Source organism: Haliotis rubra, unplaced genomic scaffold, assembly GCF_003918875.1.
Source record: "Haliotis rubra isolate DU_JTF1 unplaced genomic scaffold, ASM391887v1 Scf1461, whole genome shotgun sequence".
NCBI classification, from domain to species: Eukaryota; Metazoa; Mollusca; class Gastropoda; order Lepetellida; family Haliotidae; genus Haliotis; species Haliotis rubra.
This window is the reverse complement of record NW_025765405.1, coordinates 1-19,120: the sequence shown is the minus strand read 5'-3', so window position 1 is coordinate 19,120 and position 19,120 is coordinate 1. Positions and strand designations below refer to the sequence as shown.

The 19,120-nt window shown below is 40.8% G+C and overlaps 2 protein-coding genes across 2 annotated transcripts; both read right to left on the bottom strand.

The window, feature by feature from the left end:
• Positions 1 to 708: 708 nt before the first annotated feature.
• Positions 709 to 1,761, bottom strand: LOC124269661 (glycine-rich cell wall structural protein 1.8-like). Its single transcript, XM_046704698.1, has one exon. It carries the CDS (start codon positions 1,759 to 1,761, stop codon positions 709 to 711), a length of 1,053 nt encoding a protein of 350 aa, XP_046560654.1.
• Positions 1,762 to 3,183: 1,422 nt separating this feature from the next.
• Positions 3,184 to 17,379, bottom strand: LOC124269662. The gene is made up of 4 exons (XM_046704699.1): positions 17,012 to 17,379; positions 16,169 to 16,350; positions 7,901 to 8,027; positions 3,184 to 5,699 (listed from the first exon to the last, which is right to left on the bottom strand). Exons 1-4 carry the CDS (start codon positions 17,355 to 17,357, stop codon positions 5,458 to 5,460), a joined length of 897 nt encoding a protein of 298 aa, XP_046560655.1. The 5' UTR covers positions 17,358 to 17,379; the 3' UTR covers positions 3,184 to 5,457.
• Positions 17,380 to 19,120: the final 1,741 nt, after the last annotated feature.

The window sequence follows — 19,120 nt, the reverse complement described above, 5'->3', positions numbered from 1 at the left end:
ACTTCATACATGTTCACGGGCACTGACAACATGTTCACGAGTACTTCCAGCAAATTCTCGAGTACTTTCAGTATGTTCACCAGTACTGACAACAAGTTCATGAGTACTTCCAACATGTTCACGAATACTTGCAGCTTGGTCATGAGCACTGCCAAAAAGTTTCCGAGCACAGCCAATATGTTCACGATTACTGCCAACACATTCACGGGGACTGCCAACAAGTTCACGAGTACTGTCAAAACGTTCACGAGCACTCCACCCTCGCCCTTAGCTCCATCCTTACCGTTAGCTCCACCCTCGCCCTTAGCTCTACCCTTACCCTTAGCTCCTCCCTCGCCCTTAGCTCTACCCTTACCCTTAGCTTCACCCTCGCCCTTAGCTCTACTCTTACCCTTAGCTCCTCCCTCGCCCTTAGATTTACCCTTACCCTTAGCTCCACCCTCGCCCTTAGCTCTACCCTTACCCTTAGCTCCTCCCTCGCCCTTAGCTCTACCCTTACCCTTAGCTCCACCCTCGCCCTTAGCTCTACCCTTACCCTTAGCTCCTCCCTCGCCCTTAGATTTACCCTTACCCTTAGCTTCACCCCTCGCCCTTAGCACTACCCTTACCCTTAGCTCCTCCCTCGCCCTTAGATTTACCCTCCTACCCTTAGCTCCACCATCGCCCTTAGCTCTACCCTTACCCTTAGCTCCTCCCTCGCCCTTAGATTTACCCCTTACCCTTAGCTCCACCCTCGCCCTTAGATTTACCCTTACCGTTAGCTCCTCCCTCGCCTTTAGATGTACCCTTACCCTTAGCTCCACCCTCGCCCTTAGCTCTACCCTTACCCTTAGCTCCTCCCTCGCCATTAGATTTACCCTTACCCATAGCTCTACCCTCGCCCTTAGCTCTACCCTTACCCTTAGCTCCACCCTCGCCCTTAGCTCTACCCTTACCCATAGCTCCTCCCTCGCCCTTAGCTCTACCCTTACCCTTAGCTCCACCCTCGCCCTTAGCTCTACCCTTACCCTTAGCTCCCCCCTCGCCCTTAGATTTACCCTTACCCTTAGCTTCACCCTCGCCCTTAGCACTACCCTTACCCTTAGCTCCTCCCTCGCCCTTAGATTTACCCTTACCCTTAGCTCCACCCTCGCCCTTAGCTCTACCCTTACCCTTAGCTCCTCCCTCGCCCTTAGATTTACCCTTACCCTTAGCTCCACCCTCGCCCTTAGATTTACCCTTACCCTTAGCTCCTCCCTCGCCTTTAGACGTACCCTTACCCTTAGCTCCACCCTCGCCCTTAGCTCTACCCTTACCCTTAGCTCCTCCCTCGCCCTTAGATTTACCCTTACCCTTAGCTCTACCCTCGCCCTTAGCTATACCCTTACCCTTAGCTCCTCCCTCGCCCTTAGCTCTACCCTTACCCTTAGCTCCTCCCTCGCCCTTAGATTTACCCTTACCCTTAGCTCCACCCTCGCCCTTAGCTCTACCCTTACCGTTAGCTCCACCCTCGCCCTTAGCTCCACCCTCGCCCTTAGCTCTACCCTTACCGTTAGCTCTTCCCTTACCGTTAGCTCCACCCTCGCCCTTAGCTCTACCCTTACCGTTAGCTCTTCCCTTACCGTTAGCTCCACCATCGCCCTTAGCTCCACCCTTACCCTTAGCTCCACCCTCGCCCTTAGCTCTACCCTTACCCTTAGCTCTTCCCTTACCGTTAGCTCCACCATCGCCCTTAGCTCCACCCTCAAACTTAGCTCTACCGTCACATATACGAAGTAACATAGGATCGATTCTTAGCACGTTCGTTGTTGTTTTTTTCAGCTATTATTTTGTTGTTTTACTTTAGTTACCATTTCCTGTCTGTGATAAGCGATCCTGTGTTGCTACTATTGAATATGACGTCGTATTTTTAACGCATCGGATCCGATCTTGTGTTTAAGTCATAAATTTTGAGCTGTGTGCAGCCCCTCTAGGTATATGTAAGAATCCCATATACATTGTGTTGTGTTAATCGCGTCATGGTTTCTGGACCCTAACTCTTTGACTTGGCTACTCTTTCTGGACCTGGCGACTAATAAGACCCGTAAGTAGGTCACGGGACTTCGCAAGACCTTAGTACTTCCGGTGACAAACAACGTTTCATACTTTTTCGAATGACCTCGTGGTTGTCAGTTGACAGTAACCGATAATCCTTGCAGGAATGAAACATAACCATCCCAAAATTAGACAACTATTACGACTATCAAGCATGGTTGTACACTTTGTCCTGGGAAATCTTGAACCGGAAGTAAGCTGAGCCCCATCTCGCATATCGCGTGTTAGTACCGGAAGTAGCGCCTCGCTAGACTTACAAGCCATATAGATTCATGATACCCGTGAATATCCGAGTCAGAATTGGTCTTCAGCAACCCATGCTTGTCGTAAGAGGCGACAAATGGTGAGACTTGGTTGACACATGTCAAAAATGCGTAGATCGGGGCTCATACTGTCAGTCAGTCAGTCAGTGTAGTTTTACGTCGCTTTTCGCAATATTCCAGCAATATCGCGGCGGGGGACACCTGATATGGGCTTCACGAATAGAAACACTGCAGCCATTCTGTCCATTAGGTGCAGTGAAATGCAGACAGAGAGCAGGTCTATGTTTGTCTGGTGTTAAGGCCCCACTCAGCAATTTTTGGCGACCTGAAATAGTCAAGACTGAACCAGGCAATCCAGTGTTCGACTTGAGCAACGGTCTGTGAACAAAGACAAGCCGTCGACAACCAGAACTATTTGGTGGCCTTTGACTTGCATGACTAAAAAAAACATGAAGCAAACAACGTATGTCAGTTACGTCACAGGGCAAAAGTAAAATAAGTTCACTGCTTTGTGTTGGAGAGCGGGTTTTGGCGTGACAAATTGCGATTGTTCGTTATTTAACGCCGCACTCAGCAATATTCCACACATGTGGCGGCGGTCTGTAAATATTCGAGTCTGGACCACACGAACCAGTGATCAACATCATGAGCATCGGTATAAGCAATTGGGATACGATGACATTTGTCAACAAAGTCAGAGAGCCTGATCCCATCAGGCGCTTTTTACTACAAGCATGGGCTGCTGAAGACCAATTCTTACTCGGATCTTCACGGGTGGGACACACTGTGATATCCGAATGTATCCGTTGAGCGTACCGATGATATCTCACAACAAAGCGAACACAAATCAGTTTTAAAGAATATGTTTAATAAAACGGTTTTGAGAAGAAAATAAGTTTATCACAGATACATACATGGCAAATATTCTGAGAGACATAAAAAGGACGGTATGGCGATATTAAGAAATGTAATTATAGTATATGCCGGGATTTAAAAGCATTCTGAAAAAATAATCGTAAGACTTATAGTGACAGGTTTGCTTTTGAATACCTGGATCTTGTGAGACACACACTCGCTATCTAATGGTTAAAGGTTTTAAAACTAAAATTTAAAGAAGAGATAAAATACGTGTGCAGTTTACAAGCGTGAGTTACATAAATTACAATCATACACGAGAAACATCTAGTATAAAACTAACTATTCATGAACACTGAAATTGTAAATATATGCTTTACTATTTTGTAAACATGAAATATATATGCATAAAGCTTATTTTTTCCGATTGTCTGTGTAGTTTCAATGTTTGACATTTACTGTTATATAAATGGTATGACGGTGGTTTAATAACCCATATAAAAGATTAATTTGTTAAATGTAATGTTAAATCGATAGTGCTACCATGGTGGTTATTTGTGTAGTGTGAGTGAGTATAGTCTTACTCCACTTTTAGCAACATTCCAGCAATATCACAGCGGGGAACACCAGAAATGAGCTTCACACATTGTACACATGTGGAGAATCGAACCCGTTTTTTTCGGCGTGACGAGCAAACGCTTTTACCACTGGGCTACCGCACCGGATCCTTGTGTATCAATGACGTCACCGTGGTTTATTTGTTCGTAAATGCTGTATCTATGGAAACAATGACGTTATTTATACACATTTCACAGCAAATTAAACACTTACGGTACCGTGAATATATAAGTCTTGCAGGGGAAAAGAAATACTGGAAATACATTTTTGTCTCAAGTTTTTCACACACACAAATTGTCCTTTAAACACGCTAAATGTGATATAATTTTCTTTTACGAGAAACTAACGGCGTCGAAATAACCAGAAACATTTTTGCCTCATCACTGGTCATTTGCGTGAGAACACGGGTAAGCTTTCAGCAAAAAAAAACGGGAAATATCAAAGAGACAATATTTCCTACGGGAATCGAACGCTGGTCTGAGGAGCCACAAGCAAACACTTTATCCAGAGCCTTAAAGTGAGATAACAGGAATGTATTCACATTTTGTACCCAAGGGTTGAATCGAACGTGAGTTAAAGACTTCCAAACGCATTACAGGTCTAAAAGTGAGATCGTGGAAATGGTTTCACATTTACCATCACTGCAGGTGTTAAAGGCCTAGAGCGAAAGCTTGAACCACAGGTCTGAATTGATAAATAGATTCAGCAGTATTAAGTTCCAATATATATGCTCATCATGAGTTATAACACTCACGACACGTCATGAACGGTTATATAACAACAACATATAAATTCTCACAATATTAATACTAATCTAAAATACTTAACGTATAACAGTCTTATTTTAAACAGAAGACAAAATGCAAGGCATCTTTCCGGGTAAGGCTCAATTTACAGAAAACATGGACCACACAAGTGTCCTCATGACATTAACATTGAACGTACGGTGTTAAGTTGGAAACAAATAAACATGATAGTTATAGATTTCCGGATAATGAAATTCTTTGATTTAATGATGTTTTTAAAAATGTTATGGATTATTTGTTCAATTATACAAAGTACAAATCACGTGCATTAATATGGGTCTGTATTCACAAACTACAATGAAGTTAGTTTCATAAACATACACACACGGTAAAACACACAACATAACAACAAAGTAAACAGGGTTATGTTATACGCTACAATAGTAATTAATGTGTGCACAGGTGCGTGGCGAACACAATATATTTCTCTGGTGACGATTTTCAAATTGATAATCAAACTTAAAAAACCATTTAAAATACATCGGGAACATGACATTTCACATGACGAAATATGTATTAAAATTTAACAACTTTGTAAATATATATTAATTTTTTGTATTAATATTCACATTTATGTAAATGGATAACAAGTTCATAACGGTTTATCTATGTGAAGACATTAATAAATACTATATTTGTTTATTTCTTCTTAGCACTTTTCTTTGAAACATCCAGGATGTTGTTGTACAAAGCGATCTTAGCGCTAAGGTAATTGTGACTCCAATACCTGAATATATTCCTACGGCAGCCTTAGCACTAAGGTTGTTTTGTATGACGGCACCCTGAACAGAAGCCAAGTGCTGTTTAATTCAGGTGGGTTTGGTACCATTGTCCGAAGTGGTCTAGTCAGACGGAAGGGGCATCTTCTGGGGCATTGACCGTGCACTGACACTGGACGTTGGTCTGTCGTTGTACATGTCCATGCGGCTGTCCACGCTGAGGGCGAATGCTGTCCCTGCCGTCGCCGCGGGTGCGTTGGGGACGGGTACTTGGTTTCTAATGCTGTTGAATGTCTTCTCACGGAACAGGTAGTCTTCGATGCTGTAATTGCCCTTGCCAAGTGCCCGAACGTCTGCGCTCGAATCTGATAAAATAAGCGAGTGAGTTTAGTTTTACGTCGCTTCTACCAACATTCTATCACGGCGGGGGACACCAATATGGGTTTCACACATTTATACCATGTCGGGAATCGAACCCGGGTCTTTCGTGACGAACGGACGCTTTAACCACTATGTTATCCCCCGGCCCCTGATAAAGAAAATATATATGATATGAAAGCAAATACTTTAAAATAGGATGTTCATGTGTTTTATTTCCAAGTAAGATAATCCTATAAGGGGGAGAACTATTAATATTCTTTGATATATTTCCTTGTTTGTTGCCTAATGCCATACTCAGCAGAACTTCATGTGGCAGTGGTCTGACATAGGGCTGGCCCAGACCTCGAGAGAAGTGAGTGAGTATGGTTTTATATAGTAACTGCTTTTAGCAATATGCCATCAGTATCAGGGACCTCGGATTGTTTAAAGGAGAGAGCATCTTTTTTTCACCACAGCTTCGAAACAAACAGTTTGGATAAACAGGGTGGATATGAAAATATGGTTTGTAGGAAGATTTGAGTGAACAGTATATTTTGTGAACCTGAATCAAAATCGTATTTTCTGGATATTATTTTTTAAACACATGTCATCGGTTCCCAATCGCGCAGATCGATGCTCATGCTGTTGATCACTGGATTGTCTGGTCCAGACTCGATTATTTACAGACCGCCGCCATATAGCTGGAATATTGCTGAGTGCGGCGTAAAACTAAACTCACTCACTCACTAACCAGGTACATATAATATCCTGCTGTAATATCCTACAGAAACCGCAGCCGTCACACAAGATTAGTGTGAATGAAACACTCATTAAACACAGAAAACACACACACACACAAATTGGAAACGTCACACGAAGTCCTGCAATGGAATCCAAATACCCAGACTTTTACAAATTGGAGTAAAAAAGAAATTACCTTAATAGATAATAATGACGATAACAATCATAATCATAATGATAATGATGATCGCATACCGATCAACACTGCGTCAGAAAACGTGCTTTCGCAAGTCTCCGTAAGTAGTACCAAAGACTACCAAAGATAACCAACATCCCGACTACCAAAACGTACATCTATATAATGTATGAAAGCAACGATTTTCAAAGCGACAAGATGGAATCTGATAAAGGAGGGTGATAGTTTCACAGAACGATGGTCAGGCTCGCTGACTTGGTTTACACGTCATCGGTTCCCAAATGCGTAGATCGATGCTCATGCTGTTGATCACTGGGTTGTCTGGTGCAGACTGGAATATTTACAGACCGCCGTCATATTACTGTGTGCGGCGTTGAACCACAACCAACCACCACAACAGCCCGAGCGCTAGGGGTATCCCCAATGAGCGCTACAACCGTTACAAGAACGAGCATCCCGGTGACAAACTATTTTAAGTGTTTATTCGCAACCAACCCCCATCGGCCACCACACTCAAGCATCCATATACTGACATTCGCCTTCTTCGCAGTTAGCTTCACACCATGTTAGTAAAAAACACTAACAAGACAATGGTTAGTTAAGTTTCAACAACGAAGCGTCTAATATCAATAAAACTTGTTAAGTATTAAATAATTGTATTGAAGATATCTCACCACTTGCTACTTCCCGAACGTCTGTCGGAAAAAAGTTATTTGAAGGTGAGGTGAAATGGGGTTTAACGTCGCACTTAAGAATATTTCGCTCATATGAGGACGTGCATGCGTGTGTATATGTGACTGCTTGTACTAGCCAGGACTTAACCTGGTTTTATAGCGCTAGCCCACTGAGATACCATGCCGCAGTGAAGCATGAATACCTCTCAGGCACATTATAATAACTCCCGAGCCGATCAGTTCTTGTTGTACCCATTAATGCAGAGCGCCAGACAGGGAACAACAAGTACCATATTTTAACGTCTTTTGGTATGACGCGGCCGGGAATCGAACCCGCGACCTTCCTCACTCCGGGCGGGTGACGAAAGAGAGCCTATGGTCGAAGATGTAAATTAAGAAAATATGAAAACATGTCGAGTGAAATAGTAAAGCGATGATGCAATAATTTTAACATATATGTTTCGTTTGTTTACCTAGCTTTTCTGTCAGGAAAGCCTCAATTGAATATCAAATTATTCAGATTTGCACCATTTTAGATCGGTAGACACATAAGGATGTACTGAACGTTTCGGGTAAACGTGTGTTCAATGCCTACCGTAGGTCTTTGTCTTGGGCACGATGACGAACTTCCAGACGAGGAATATGACGAGGATGATGACGAAGAGTAGGATGACCAGTACAATAGCGGCGATGATTCCGGGGCTCAAACCTTTGTCTGCGTTCTGTTAAAAAATCAAACGTTGTCTGAAATAGGACCTTGGCTGATAAAGAAGCCGAGAACATTGGTGACTCAGACACTTAAGCTTGATTTAAGTCGCCGTGTGGATTCTTGTTGTCTCAAGGCCATTGCTAAATCCTGGACCCAATGTGCGGATTCACAATGTGCTCACCGTACGTTTGTAGCTTAAATATTGAGGTCAATAGTTAAATATGTGTCTCAAACGTGCATCGTCAGTACTTAAATATTTGTTTCAAACGTGCACCGCAAATACTTCAAAACGTGTCTCAAACGTTCGCCGTCAATACTTCAAAACGTGTCTCATACGTGCGCCTTCAATACTTAAATATCTGTCTCAAACATGCACCTTCCTTACTTAAATATCTGTTTCAAACATGCACCATCAATACTATCACATATCTGTCTCAAACGTGCACCGACAGTAATGAAATATTTGCCTCAAAAATGCACGGTCAATACCTATATATTTTTCTCAAACGTGCACCGTCAATACTTCAGTACGTGTCTCAAAGGTGCACCGTCTATACTTTAATACGGGTCTCAAACGTGCACCGTCTATACTTCAATACGTGTCTCAAACGTGAAACCGTCAGTACTAAAATATCTGTATCAAACGTGCACCGTCAAAACTTAAATATTTGTTTCAAACGCGCACCGTCAATACTTCAAAACGTGTCTCAAACGTTCGCCGTCAATCCTTCAAAACTTGTCTCAAACGTGCACCGCCAATACTTCAAAACGTGTCTCAAACGTGCGCCTTCAATACTTAAATATTTGTCTCAAACATGCACCTTCCTTACTTAAATATCTGTCTCAAACGTGCACCGCCAATACTTTAATATATCTGTTTCAAACATGCACCATCAATACTATAAAATATCTGTCTCAAACGTGCACCGTCAGTAATGAAATATTTGCCTCAAAAATGCACGGTCAATACCTATATATTTTTCTCAAACGTGCACCGTCAATACTTCAGTACGTGTCTCAAACGTGCACCGTCTATACTTTAATACGTGTCTCAAACGTGCACCGTCTATACTTCAATACGTGTCTCAAACGTGCACCGTCTATACTTCAATACGTGTCTCAAACGTGAAACCGTCAGTACTAAAATATCTGTATCAAACGTGCACCGTCAAAACTTAAATATTTGTTTCAAACGTGCACCGTCAATCCTTCAAAACGTGTCTCAAACGTGCACCGCCAATACTTCAAAACATGTCTCAAACGTGCGCCTCCAATACTTAAATAGTTGTCTCAAACATGCACCTTCCTTACTTAAATATCTGTCTCGAACGTGCACTGTCAATACTGAAATATTGTTCTCAAACGTGCACCGTCAATACTTTAATATATCTGTTTCAAACATGCACCATCAATACTTTAAAATATCTGTCTCAAACGTGCACCGTCAGTAATGAAATATTTGCCTCAAAAATGCACGGTCAATACCTATATATTTTTCTCAAACGTGCACCGTCAATACTTTAATATGTGTCTCAAACTTGCACCGTCTAAACTTTAATACGGGTCTCAAACGTGCACCGTCTATACTTCAATACGTGTCTCAAACGTGAAACCGTCAGTACTAAAATATCTGTATCCAACGTGCACCGTCAAAACTTAAATATTTGTTTCAAACGCGCACCGTCAATACTTCAAAACGTGTCTCAAACGTTCGCCGTCAATCCTTCAAAACTTGTCTCAAACGTGCACCGCCAATACTTCAAAACGTGTCTCAAACGTGCGCCTTCAATACTTAAATATTTGTCTCAAACATGCACCTTCCTTACTTAAATATCTGTCTCAAACGTGCACCGTCAATACTGAAATATTGTTCTCAAACGTGCACCGCCAATACTTTAATATATCTGTTTCAAACATGCACCATCAATACTATAAAATATCTGTCTCAAACGTGCACCGTCAGTAATGAAATATTTGCCTCAAAAATGCACGGTCAATACCTATATATTTTTCTCAAACGTGCACCGTCAATACTTCAGTACGTGTCTCAAACGTGCACCGTCTATACTTTAATACGTGTCTCAAACGTGCACCGTCTATACTTCAATACGTGTCTCAAACGTGCACCGTCTATACTTCAATACGTGTCTCAAACGTGAAACCGTCAGTACTAAAATATCTGTATCAAACGTGCACCGTCAAAACTTAAATATTTGTTTCAAACGTGCACCGTCAATCCTTCAAAACGTGTCTCAAACGTGCAACGCCAATACTTCAAAACATGTCTCAAACGTGCGCCTCCAATACTTAAATAGTTGTCTCAAACATGCACCTTCCTTACTTAAATATCTGTCTCGAACGTGCACCGTCAATACTGAAATATTGTTCTCAAACGTGCACCGTCAATACTTTAAAATATCTGTCTCAAACGTGCACCGTCAGTAATGAAATTTTTGCCTCAAAAATGCACGGTCAATACCTATATATTTTTCTCAAACGTGCACCGTCAATACTTTAATATGTGTCTCAAACTTGCACCGTCTAAACTTCAATACGTGTCTCAAACGTGCACCGTGTATACTTCAATACGTGTCTCAAACTTGAAACCGTCAGTACTAAAATATCTGTATCAAACGTACACCGTCAATACTTAAATATTTGTTTCAAACGTGCACCGTCAATCCTTACAAAACGTGTCTCAAACGTGCGCCTCCAATACTTAAATAGTTGTCTCAAACATGCACCTTCCTTACTTAAATATCTGTCTCGAACGTGCACCGTCAATACTGAAATATTGTTCTCAAACGTGCACCGTCAATACTTTAATATATCTGTTTCAAACATGCACCATCAATACTATAAAATATCTGTCTCAAACGTGCACCGTCAGTAATGAAATATTTGCCTCAAAAATGCACGGTCAATACCTATATATTTTTCTCAAACGTGCACCGTCAATACTTTAATATGTGTCTCAAACTTGCACCGTCTAAACTTCAATACGTGTCTCAAACGTGCACCGTGTATACTTCAATACGTGTCTCAAACTTGAAACCATCAGTACTAAAATATCTGTATCAAACGTGCACCGTCAAAACTTAAATATTTGTTTCAAACGCGCACCGTCAATACTTCAAAACGTGTCTCAAACGTTCGCCGTCAATCCTTCAAAACTTGTCTCAAACGTGCACCGCCAATACTTCAAAACGTGTCTCAAACGTGCGCCTTCAATACTTAAATATTTGTCTCAAACATGCACCTTCCTTACTTAAATATCTGTCTCAAACGTGCACCGCCAATACTTTAATATATCTGTTTCAAACATGCACCATCAATACTATAAAATATCTGTCTCAAACGTGCACCGTCAGTAATGAAATATTTGCCTCAAAAATGCACGGTCAATACCTATATATTTTTCTCAAACGTGCACCGTCAATACTTCAGTACGTGTCTCAAACGTGCACCGTCTATACTTTAATACGTGTCTCAAACGTGCACCGTCTATACTTCAATACGTGTCTCAAACGTGCACCGTCTATACTTCAATACGTGTCTCAAACGTGAAACCGTCAGTACTAAAATATCTGTATCAAACGTGCACCGTCAAAACTTAAATATTTGTTTCAAACGTGCACCGTCAATCCTTCAAAACGTGTCTCAAACGTGCACCGCCAATACTTCAAAACATGTCTCAAACGTGCGCCTCCAATACTTAAATAGTTGTCTCAAACATGCACCTTCCTTACTTAAATATCTGTCTCGAACGTGCACTGTCAATACTGAAATATTGTTCTCAAACGTGCACCGTCAATACTTTAATATATCTGTTTCAAACATGCACCATCAATACTTTTAAAATATCTGTCTCAAACGTGCACCGTCAGTAATGAAATATTTGCCTCAAAAATGCACGGTCAATACCTATATATTTTTCTCAAACGTGCACCGTCAATACTTTAATATGTGTCTCAAACTTGCACCGTCTAAACTTTAATACGGGTCTCAAACGTGCACCGTCTATACTTCAATACGTGTCTCAAACGTGAAACCGTCAGTACTAAAATATCTGTATCCAACGTGCACCGTCAAAACTTAAATATTTGTTTCAAACGCGCACCGTCAATACTTCAAAACGTGTCTCAAACGTTCGCCGTCAATCCTTCAAAACTTGTCTCAAACGTGCACCGCCAATACTTCAAAACGTGTCTCAAACGTGCGCCTTCAATACTTAAATATTTGTCTCAAACATGCACCTTCCTTACTTAAATATCTGTCTCAAACGTGCACCGTCAATACTGAAATATTGTTCTCAAACGTGCACCGCCAATACTTTAATATATCTGTTTCAAACATGCACCATCAATACTATAAAATATCTGTCTCAAACGTGCACCGTCAGTAATGAAATATTTGCCTCAAAAATGCACGGTCAATACCTATATATTTTTCTCAAACGTGCACCGTCAATACTTCAGTACGTGTCTCAAACGTGCACCGTCTATACTTTAATACGTGTCTCAAACGTGCACCGTCTATACTTCAATACGTGTCTCAAACGTGCACCGTCTATACTTCAATACGTGTCTCAAACGTGAAACCGTCAGTACTAAAATATCTGTATCAAACGTGCACCGTCAAAACTTAAATATTTGTTTCAAACGTGCACCGTCAATCCTTCAAAACGTGTCTCAAACGTGCACCGCCAATACTTCAAAACATGTCTCAAACGTGCGCCTCCAATACTTAAATAGTTGTCTCAAACATGCACCTTCCTTACTTAAATATCTGTCTCGAACGTGCACCGTCAATACTGAAATATTGTTCTCAAACGTGCACCGTCAATACTTTAATATATCTGTTTCAAACATGCACCATCAATACTTTAAAATATCTGTCTCAAACGTGCACCGTCAGTAATGAAATTTTTGCCTCAAAAATGCACGGTCAATACCTATATATTTTTCTCAAACGTGCACCGTCAATACTTTAATATGTGTCTCAAACTTGCACCGTCTAAACTTCAATACGTGTCTCAAACGTGCACCGTCTATACTTCAATACGTGTCTCAAACTTGAAACCGTCAGTACTAAAATATCTGTATCAAACGTACACCGTCAATACTTAAATATTTGTTTCAAACGTGCACCGTCAATCCTTACAAAACGTGTCTCAAACGTGCACCGCCAATACTTCAAAACGTGTCTCAAACGTGCGCCTCCAATACTTAAATAGTTGTCTCAAACATGCACCTTCCTTACTTAAATATCTGTCTCGAACGTGCACCGTCAATACTGAAATATTGTTCTCAAACGTGCACCGTCAATACTTTAATATATCTGTTTCAAACATGCACCATCAATACTATAAAATATCTGTCTCAAACGTGCACCGTCAGTAATGAAATATTTGCCTCAAAAATGCACGGTCAATACCTATATATTTTTCTCAAACGTGCACCGTCAATACTTTAATATGTGTCTCAAACTTGCACCGTCTAAACTTCAATACGTGTCTCAAACGTGCACCGTGTATACTTCAATACGTGTCTCAAACTTGAAACCGTCAGTACTAAAATATCTGTATCAAACGTACACCGTCAAAACTTAAATATTTGTTTCAAACGCGCACCGTCAATACTTCAAAACGTGTCTCAAACGTTCGCCGTCAATCCTTCAAAACTTGTCTCAAACGTGCACCGCCAATACTTCAAAACGTGTCTCAAACGTGCGCCTTCAATACTTAAATATTTGTCTCAAACATGCACCTTCCTTACTTAAATATCTGTCTCAAACGTGCACCGTCAATACTTTAATATGTGTCTCAAACTTGCACCGTCTAAACTTTAATACGGGTCTCAAACGTGCACCGTCTATACTTCAATACGTGTCTCAAACGTGAAACCGTCAGTACTAAAATATCTGTATCCAACGTGCACCGTCAAAACTTAAATATTTGTTTCAAACGCGCACCGTCAATACTTCAAAACGTGTCTCAAACGTTCGCCGTCAATCCTTCAAAACTTGTCTCAAACGTGCACCGCCAATACTTCAAAACGTGTCTCAAACGTGCGCCTTCAATACTTAAATATTTGTCTCAAACATGCACCTTCCTTACTTAAATATCTGTCTCAAACGTGCACCGTCAATACTGAAATATTGTTCTCAAACGTGCACCGCCAATACTTTAATATATCTGTTTCAAACATGCACCATCAATACTATAAAATATCTGTCTCAAACGTGCACCGTCAGTAATGAAATATTTGCCTCAAAAATGCACGGTCAATACCTATATATTTTTCTCAAACGTGCACCGTCAATACTTCAGTACGTGTCTCAAACGTGCACCGTCTATACTTTAATACGTGTCTCAAACGTGCACCGTCTATACTTCAATACGTGTCTCAAACGTGCACCGTCTATACTTCAATACGTGTCTCAAACGTGAAACCGTCAGTACTAAAATATCTGTATCAAACGTGCACCGTCAAAACTTAAATATTTGTTTCAAACGTGCACCGTCAATCCTTCAAAACGTGTCTCAAACGTGCACCGCCAATACTTCAAAACATGTCTCAAACGTGCGCCTCCAATACTTAAATAGTTGTCTCAAACATGCACCTTCCTTACTTAAATATCTGTCTCGAACGTGCACCGTCAATACTGAAATATTGTTCTCAAACGTGCACCGTCAATACTTTAATATATCTGTTTCAAACATGCACCATCAATACTTTAAAATATCTGTCTCAAACGTGCACCGTCAGTAATGAAATTTTTGCCTCAAAATGCACGGTCAATACCTATATATTTTCTCAAACGTGCACCGTCAATACTTTTTAATATGTGTCTCTCAAACTTGCACCGTCTAAACTTCAATACGTGTCTCAAACGTGCACCGTCTATACTTCAATACGTGTCTCAAACTTGAAACCGTCAGTACTAAAATATCTGTATCAAACGTACACCGTCAATACTTAAATATTTGTTTCAAACGTGCACCGTCAATCCTTACAAAACGTGTCTCAAACGTGCACCGCCAATACTTCAAAACGTGTCTCAAACGTGCGCCTCCAATACTTAAATAGTTGTCTCAAACATGCACCTTCCTTACTTAAATATCTGTCTCGAACGTGCACCGTCAATACTGAAATATTGTTCTCAAACGTGCACCGTCAATACTTTAATATATCTGTTTCAAACATGCACCATCAATACTATAAAATATCTGTCTCAAACGTGCACCGTCAGTAATGAAATATTTGCCTCAAAAATGCACGGTCAATACCTATATATTTTTCTCAAACGTGCACCGTCAATACTTTAATATGTGTCTCAAACTTGCACCGTCTAAACTTCAATACGTGTCTCAAACGTGCACCGTGTATACTTCAATACGTGTCTCAAACTTGAAACCGTCAGTACTAAAATATCTGTATCAAACGTACACCGTCAAAACTTAAATATTTGTTTCAAACGCGCACTGTCAATACTTCAAAACGTGTCTCAAACGTGCACCGCCAATTCTTCAAAACTTGTCTCAAACGTTCGCCGTCAATCCTTCAAAACGTGTCTCAAACGTGCACCGCCAATACTTCAAAACGTGTCTCAAACGTGCGCCTTCAATACTTAAATAGTTGTCTCAAACATGCACCTTCCTTACTTAAATATCCGTCTCAAACGTGCACCGTCAATACTGAAATATTGTTCTCAAACGTGCACCGTCAATACTTTAATATATCTGTTTCAAACATGCACCATCAATACTATAAAATATCTGTCTCAAACGTGCACCGTCAGTAATGAAATATTTGCCTCAAAAATGCACGGTCAATACCTATATATTTTTCTCAAACGTGCACCGTCAATACTTCAGTACGTGTCTCAAAGGTGCACCGTCTATACTTTAATACGTGTCTCAAACGTGCACCGTCTATACTTCAATACGTGTCTCAAACGTGCACCGTCTATACTTCAATGCGTGTCTCAAACGTGAAACCGTCAGTACTAAAATATCTGTATCAAACGTGCACGGTCAATACTTAAATATTTGTCACAAACGAGCATCGTTAATACTTAAATATTTGTCACACATTTGTACCGTAAATATATTAATATTCGTCACAAACGTGCCGTGTATTATGTACTCACAGTCGGCCCACACGAGACTCCGTACGCCATCTTGCCATCCACCATCATGTAGGGCATCAGGCTAACACTCTGTCCGCCGAAACTGTACTTCACACCATTCTCCACGTCCTTGCACATTTCGTCCATTGCCTGACTGACGCCAGCGTTGCTGCCCTCCAACACCAGTGTGGCGAGGACGCTGCCTGTAACAGCGATAGTGAATGAGTGAGTTTAGTTTTACGCCGCTTATAACAATATTCTAGCAATATCACGGTGGGGGACACCAGAAATGGGCTTCACACATTGTACCCATGTCGGGAATCGAACCCGGACCTTAGGCGTGACGAGCGACCGCTTTAACCACTAGGCTACCCACCGCCCCTGTAACAGTGAGAGAATGGGTTAGGTTTTATTAATTCGTTTTTAAAACTCTGTGTTTAAGTGAATAAAACGTTTACTTTGGCCAATCCTTAGACAACTGGCTGTGTAATACCCAAAGAGCTTTAAAATTAGTCTTCTTGGGCTCAGTCGAGGTTTCTGAAAGGGATATCTTTGGGTGTCTGCCTATGGGTATCCAGTGGGTTAGCACTGTAAAACATGTATTAGAAGAGACTTCGCTTCTAGGTATTTACAAACGCAAGTTGATCTTAGCAGATCTAAGGGACGCAACTCCGCACATGCCCTGGAGGCGCCTTAGAACAAAAGCTCACCCGTGACTCCGGTGCCATGCAATAAAACCAACCTTGCTCAAGTAGTTTAATTTCTTGGATTATTATTCATATTTTGAAAATATGCATTCTTTTATCGTTGAATGTCAGCACCATCTCTTTCGAAAATTACAGCTCCAGACACGGACGTACTCACCTGATGCTGCCGTGGAGTCTTTAACTTTCATTCCTTTGTTTTTCTTTGGGATGCCCCATTTTCTGCCGAGCCTCGCCACATCCTTAGCTGACTGCACGGGGTCATACCTGGTGTCGAACTTGACCTGACACATAGTCGTCTTCTCCTTGGGCATTCCTTCCAAGGCAGCGTTGCTGATGTCAATGTAGCCCTCGTAGATGAAGTCGTAATCCGCTGGCGTTGACGTCACATGGAATTCGATGTAGTAGCGCCCGATTTCGTCAATTTCGAGGTCACTGAAAGTGGCCAAGCCGGTGGAAGCGTCGAAACTGACCGTCTTCGTCCCGGTCATATTGCCCTCCGTCATCGAAGCTGTCACCGACCACGTGTGACCCTGGATTAGAGAAGTGCATGAGTGACTGAACAAACCGAAACATGAGTCTCTTTAACCTATTCCGACAATGACCTACTTTTCAGCCGATGCGAATTTTCTCGTGTGAAAGTGAAAAGAGACACTACAAACAACTATGGTTACACTAAATTCCTATTCCTCGTTTCATAAAACTAAACTCACTCACTCACTCACACTGATTTTCTGTAACCCACAGCCATTTTGACTACTTTAACCCACAATGTAATCGGTCTCGGCGGAAAATCGATACTGGTTAATATTTGGTGCTACAATCATGCATTCATTATGTTTAATACACAATTATAATGTCACTACACTGGGTTCAACGTGAAACGCGATTTGGACGAACCAAAGTTACAATCATGGCGGAGTGTGCGTTCAACAACAAAGCTGAGAGTGAGTGATTTCGGTTGAATTCCGATAGATCACAGCCTGTTAGCTAACTGTTTACAAGTTGATGGTGTTATTTCAGAAATGCTGAAATACTCATTTCCTGACATTATGCCCTTCCTGGTTAAAATGTTCAATCGAGTATTTGATACAGGTCGTTTTCCTTCAGTATGGGCGCAATCTATTATTATCCCGTTATATAAAAACGGAAATGCACAAAATCCTGACAATTATAGGGGTATTTCTCTGACTAGTATTCTAGGTAAAACTTTTACATCTATTATCAACAGTAGGTTAACACAATGGTCGAATATGAGAGATTTAATACCGGAACCTCAAGCTGGATTTAGAAAGGACTACTCAACATTTGATCATATATTTACCTTGTATGCTATTATTGAGAGATATTTATCCTTTAGCAAGCGAAAGTTGTATGTAGCTTTTGTAGATTTAAAAAAGGCGTTTGATTCTGTAGATAGAGGTAGAATGTGGAAATGCTTAAGAAATATAGGTTTGAGAGGTAAAATGTATGGTATCATAAGATCGATGTATTCCAATGTAAAGTCATGTGTCCGCTGTGGCTATGGTGTAAGTGACTTTTTCGATTGTCCTGTCGGTCTGCGTCAAGGATGTATTTTAAGTCCTTTACTTTTCTCCTTTTTCATTAACGAATTATATTTAGATATCATGAAGTCTGGTAAACATGGCATCCAACTTTCTCCCGATGTAATCGAACTTTTTATGTTATTATTTGCTGATGATGTCATTCTTATGTCCAGCTCTGTAATTGGTCTTCAAAACCAAATAGATATACTCTCAGCGTATACAGATAAATGGCAGTTGAGTGTGAATCTAGATAAAACAAACATCGTTATATTCCGTAGAGGTGGTCCTTTGTCGGCTAGAGAGAAATGTTTTTTTTAAAGATAAACGTATGAATGTTGTGAATGATTATAAATACCTTGGCATATTGTTTACCCATACGCTGAATCTGAATAAGTCCGTACTTAACCTGGCGAGGAGAGCAAAGAAAGCTCTTTTACAACTTCACTCTGTTGTTCCTATGCTCGGTCTTGTTCCACCGACTATTTACTTCAAATTATTTGACTCTCAGATACAACCGATTTTACTGTATGGATCTGAAATATGGGGTGTTAACGAGTATTATACCATAGAGTATTATATCATTTGCTTGCCTGTAAAAAGTTTCTAAATGTTGGTTTGTCAACACCAAATGTTATGGTTTATGGTGAATGTGGGAGGTTCCCATTGTACATATCATCTTATTGTCGTTGTTTAAAATATTGGTGTAAAATAATTAATATGTC

What these genes read in the sequence shown, in the direction of transcription:
- LOC124269661 (XM_046704698.1), bottom strand. Translation starts at nt 1,761, where the DNA reads ATGTTACTTCGTATATGTGACGGTAGAGCTAAGTTTGAGGGTGGAGCT.
- LOC124269662 (XM_046704699.1), bottom strand. Translation starts at nt 17,357, where the DNA reads ATGACGGAGGGCAATATGACCGGGACGAAGACGGTCAGTTTCGACGCT. An exon ending in AGACTCCACGGCAGCATCAG is followed by an intron (nt 16,351 to 17,011) that starts GTGAGTACGTCC and finishes TCGCTGTTACAG; the next exon opens with GCAGCGTCCTCGCCACACTG. An exon ending in GAGTCTCGTGTGGGCCGACT is followed by an intron (nt 8,028 to 16,168) that starts GTGAGTACATAA and finishes ATTTTTTAACAG; the next exon opens with AACGCAGACAAAGGTTTGAG.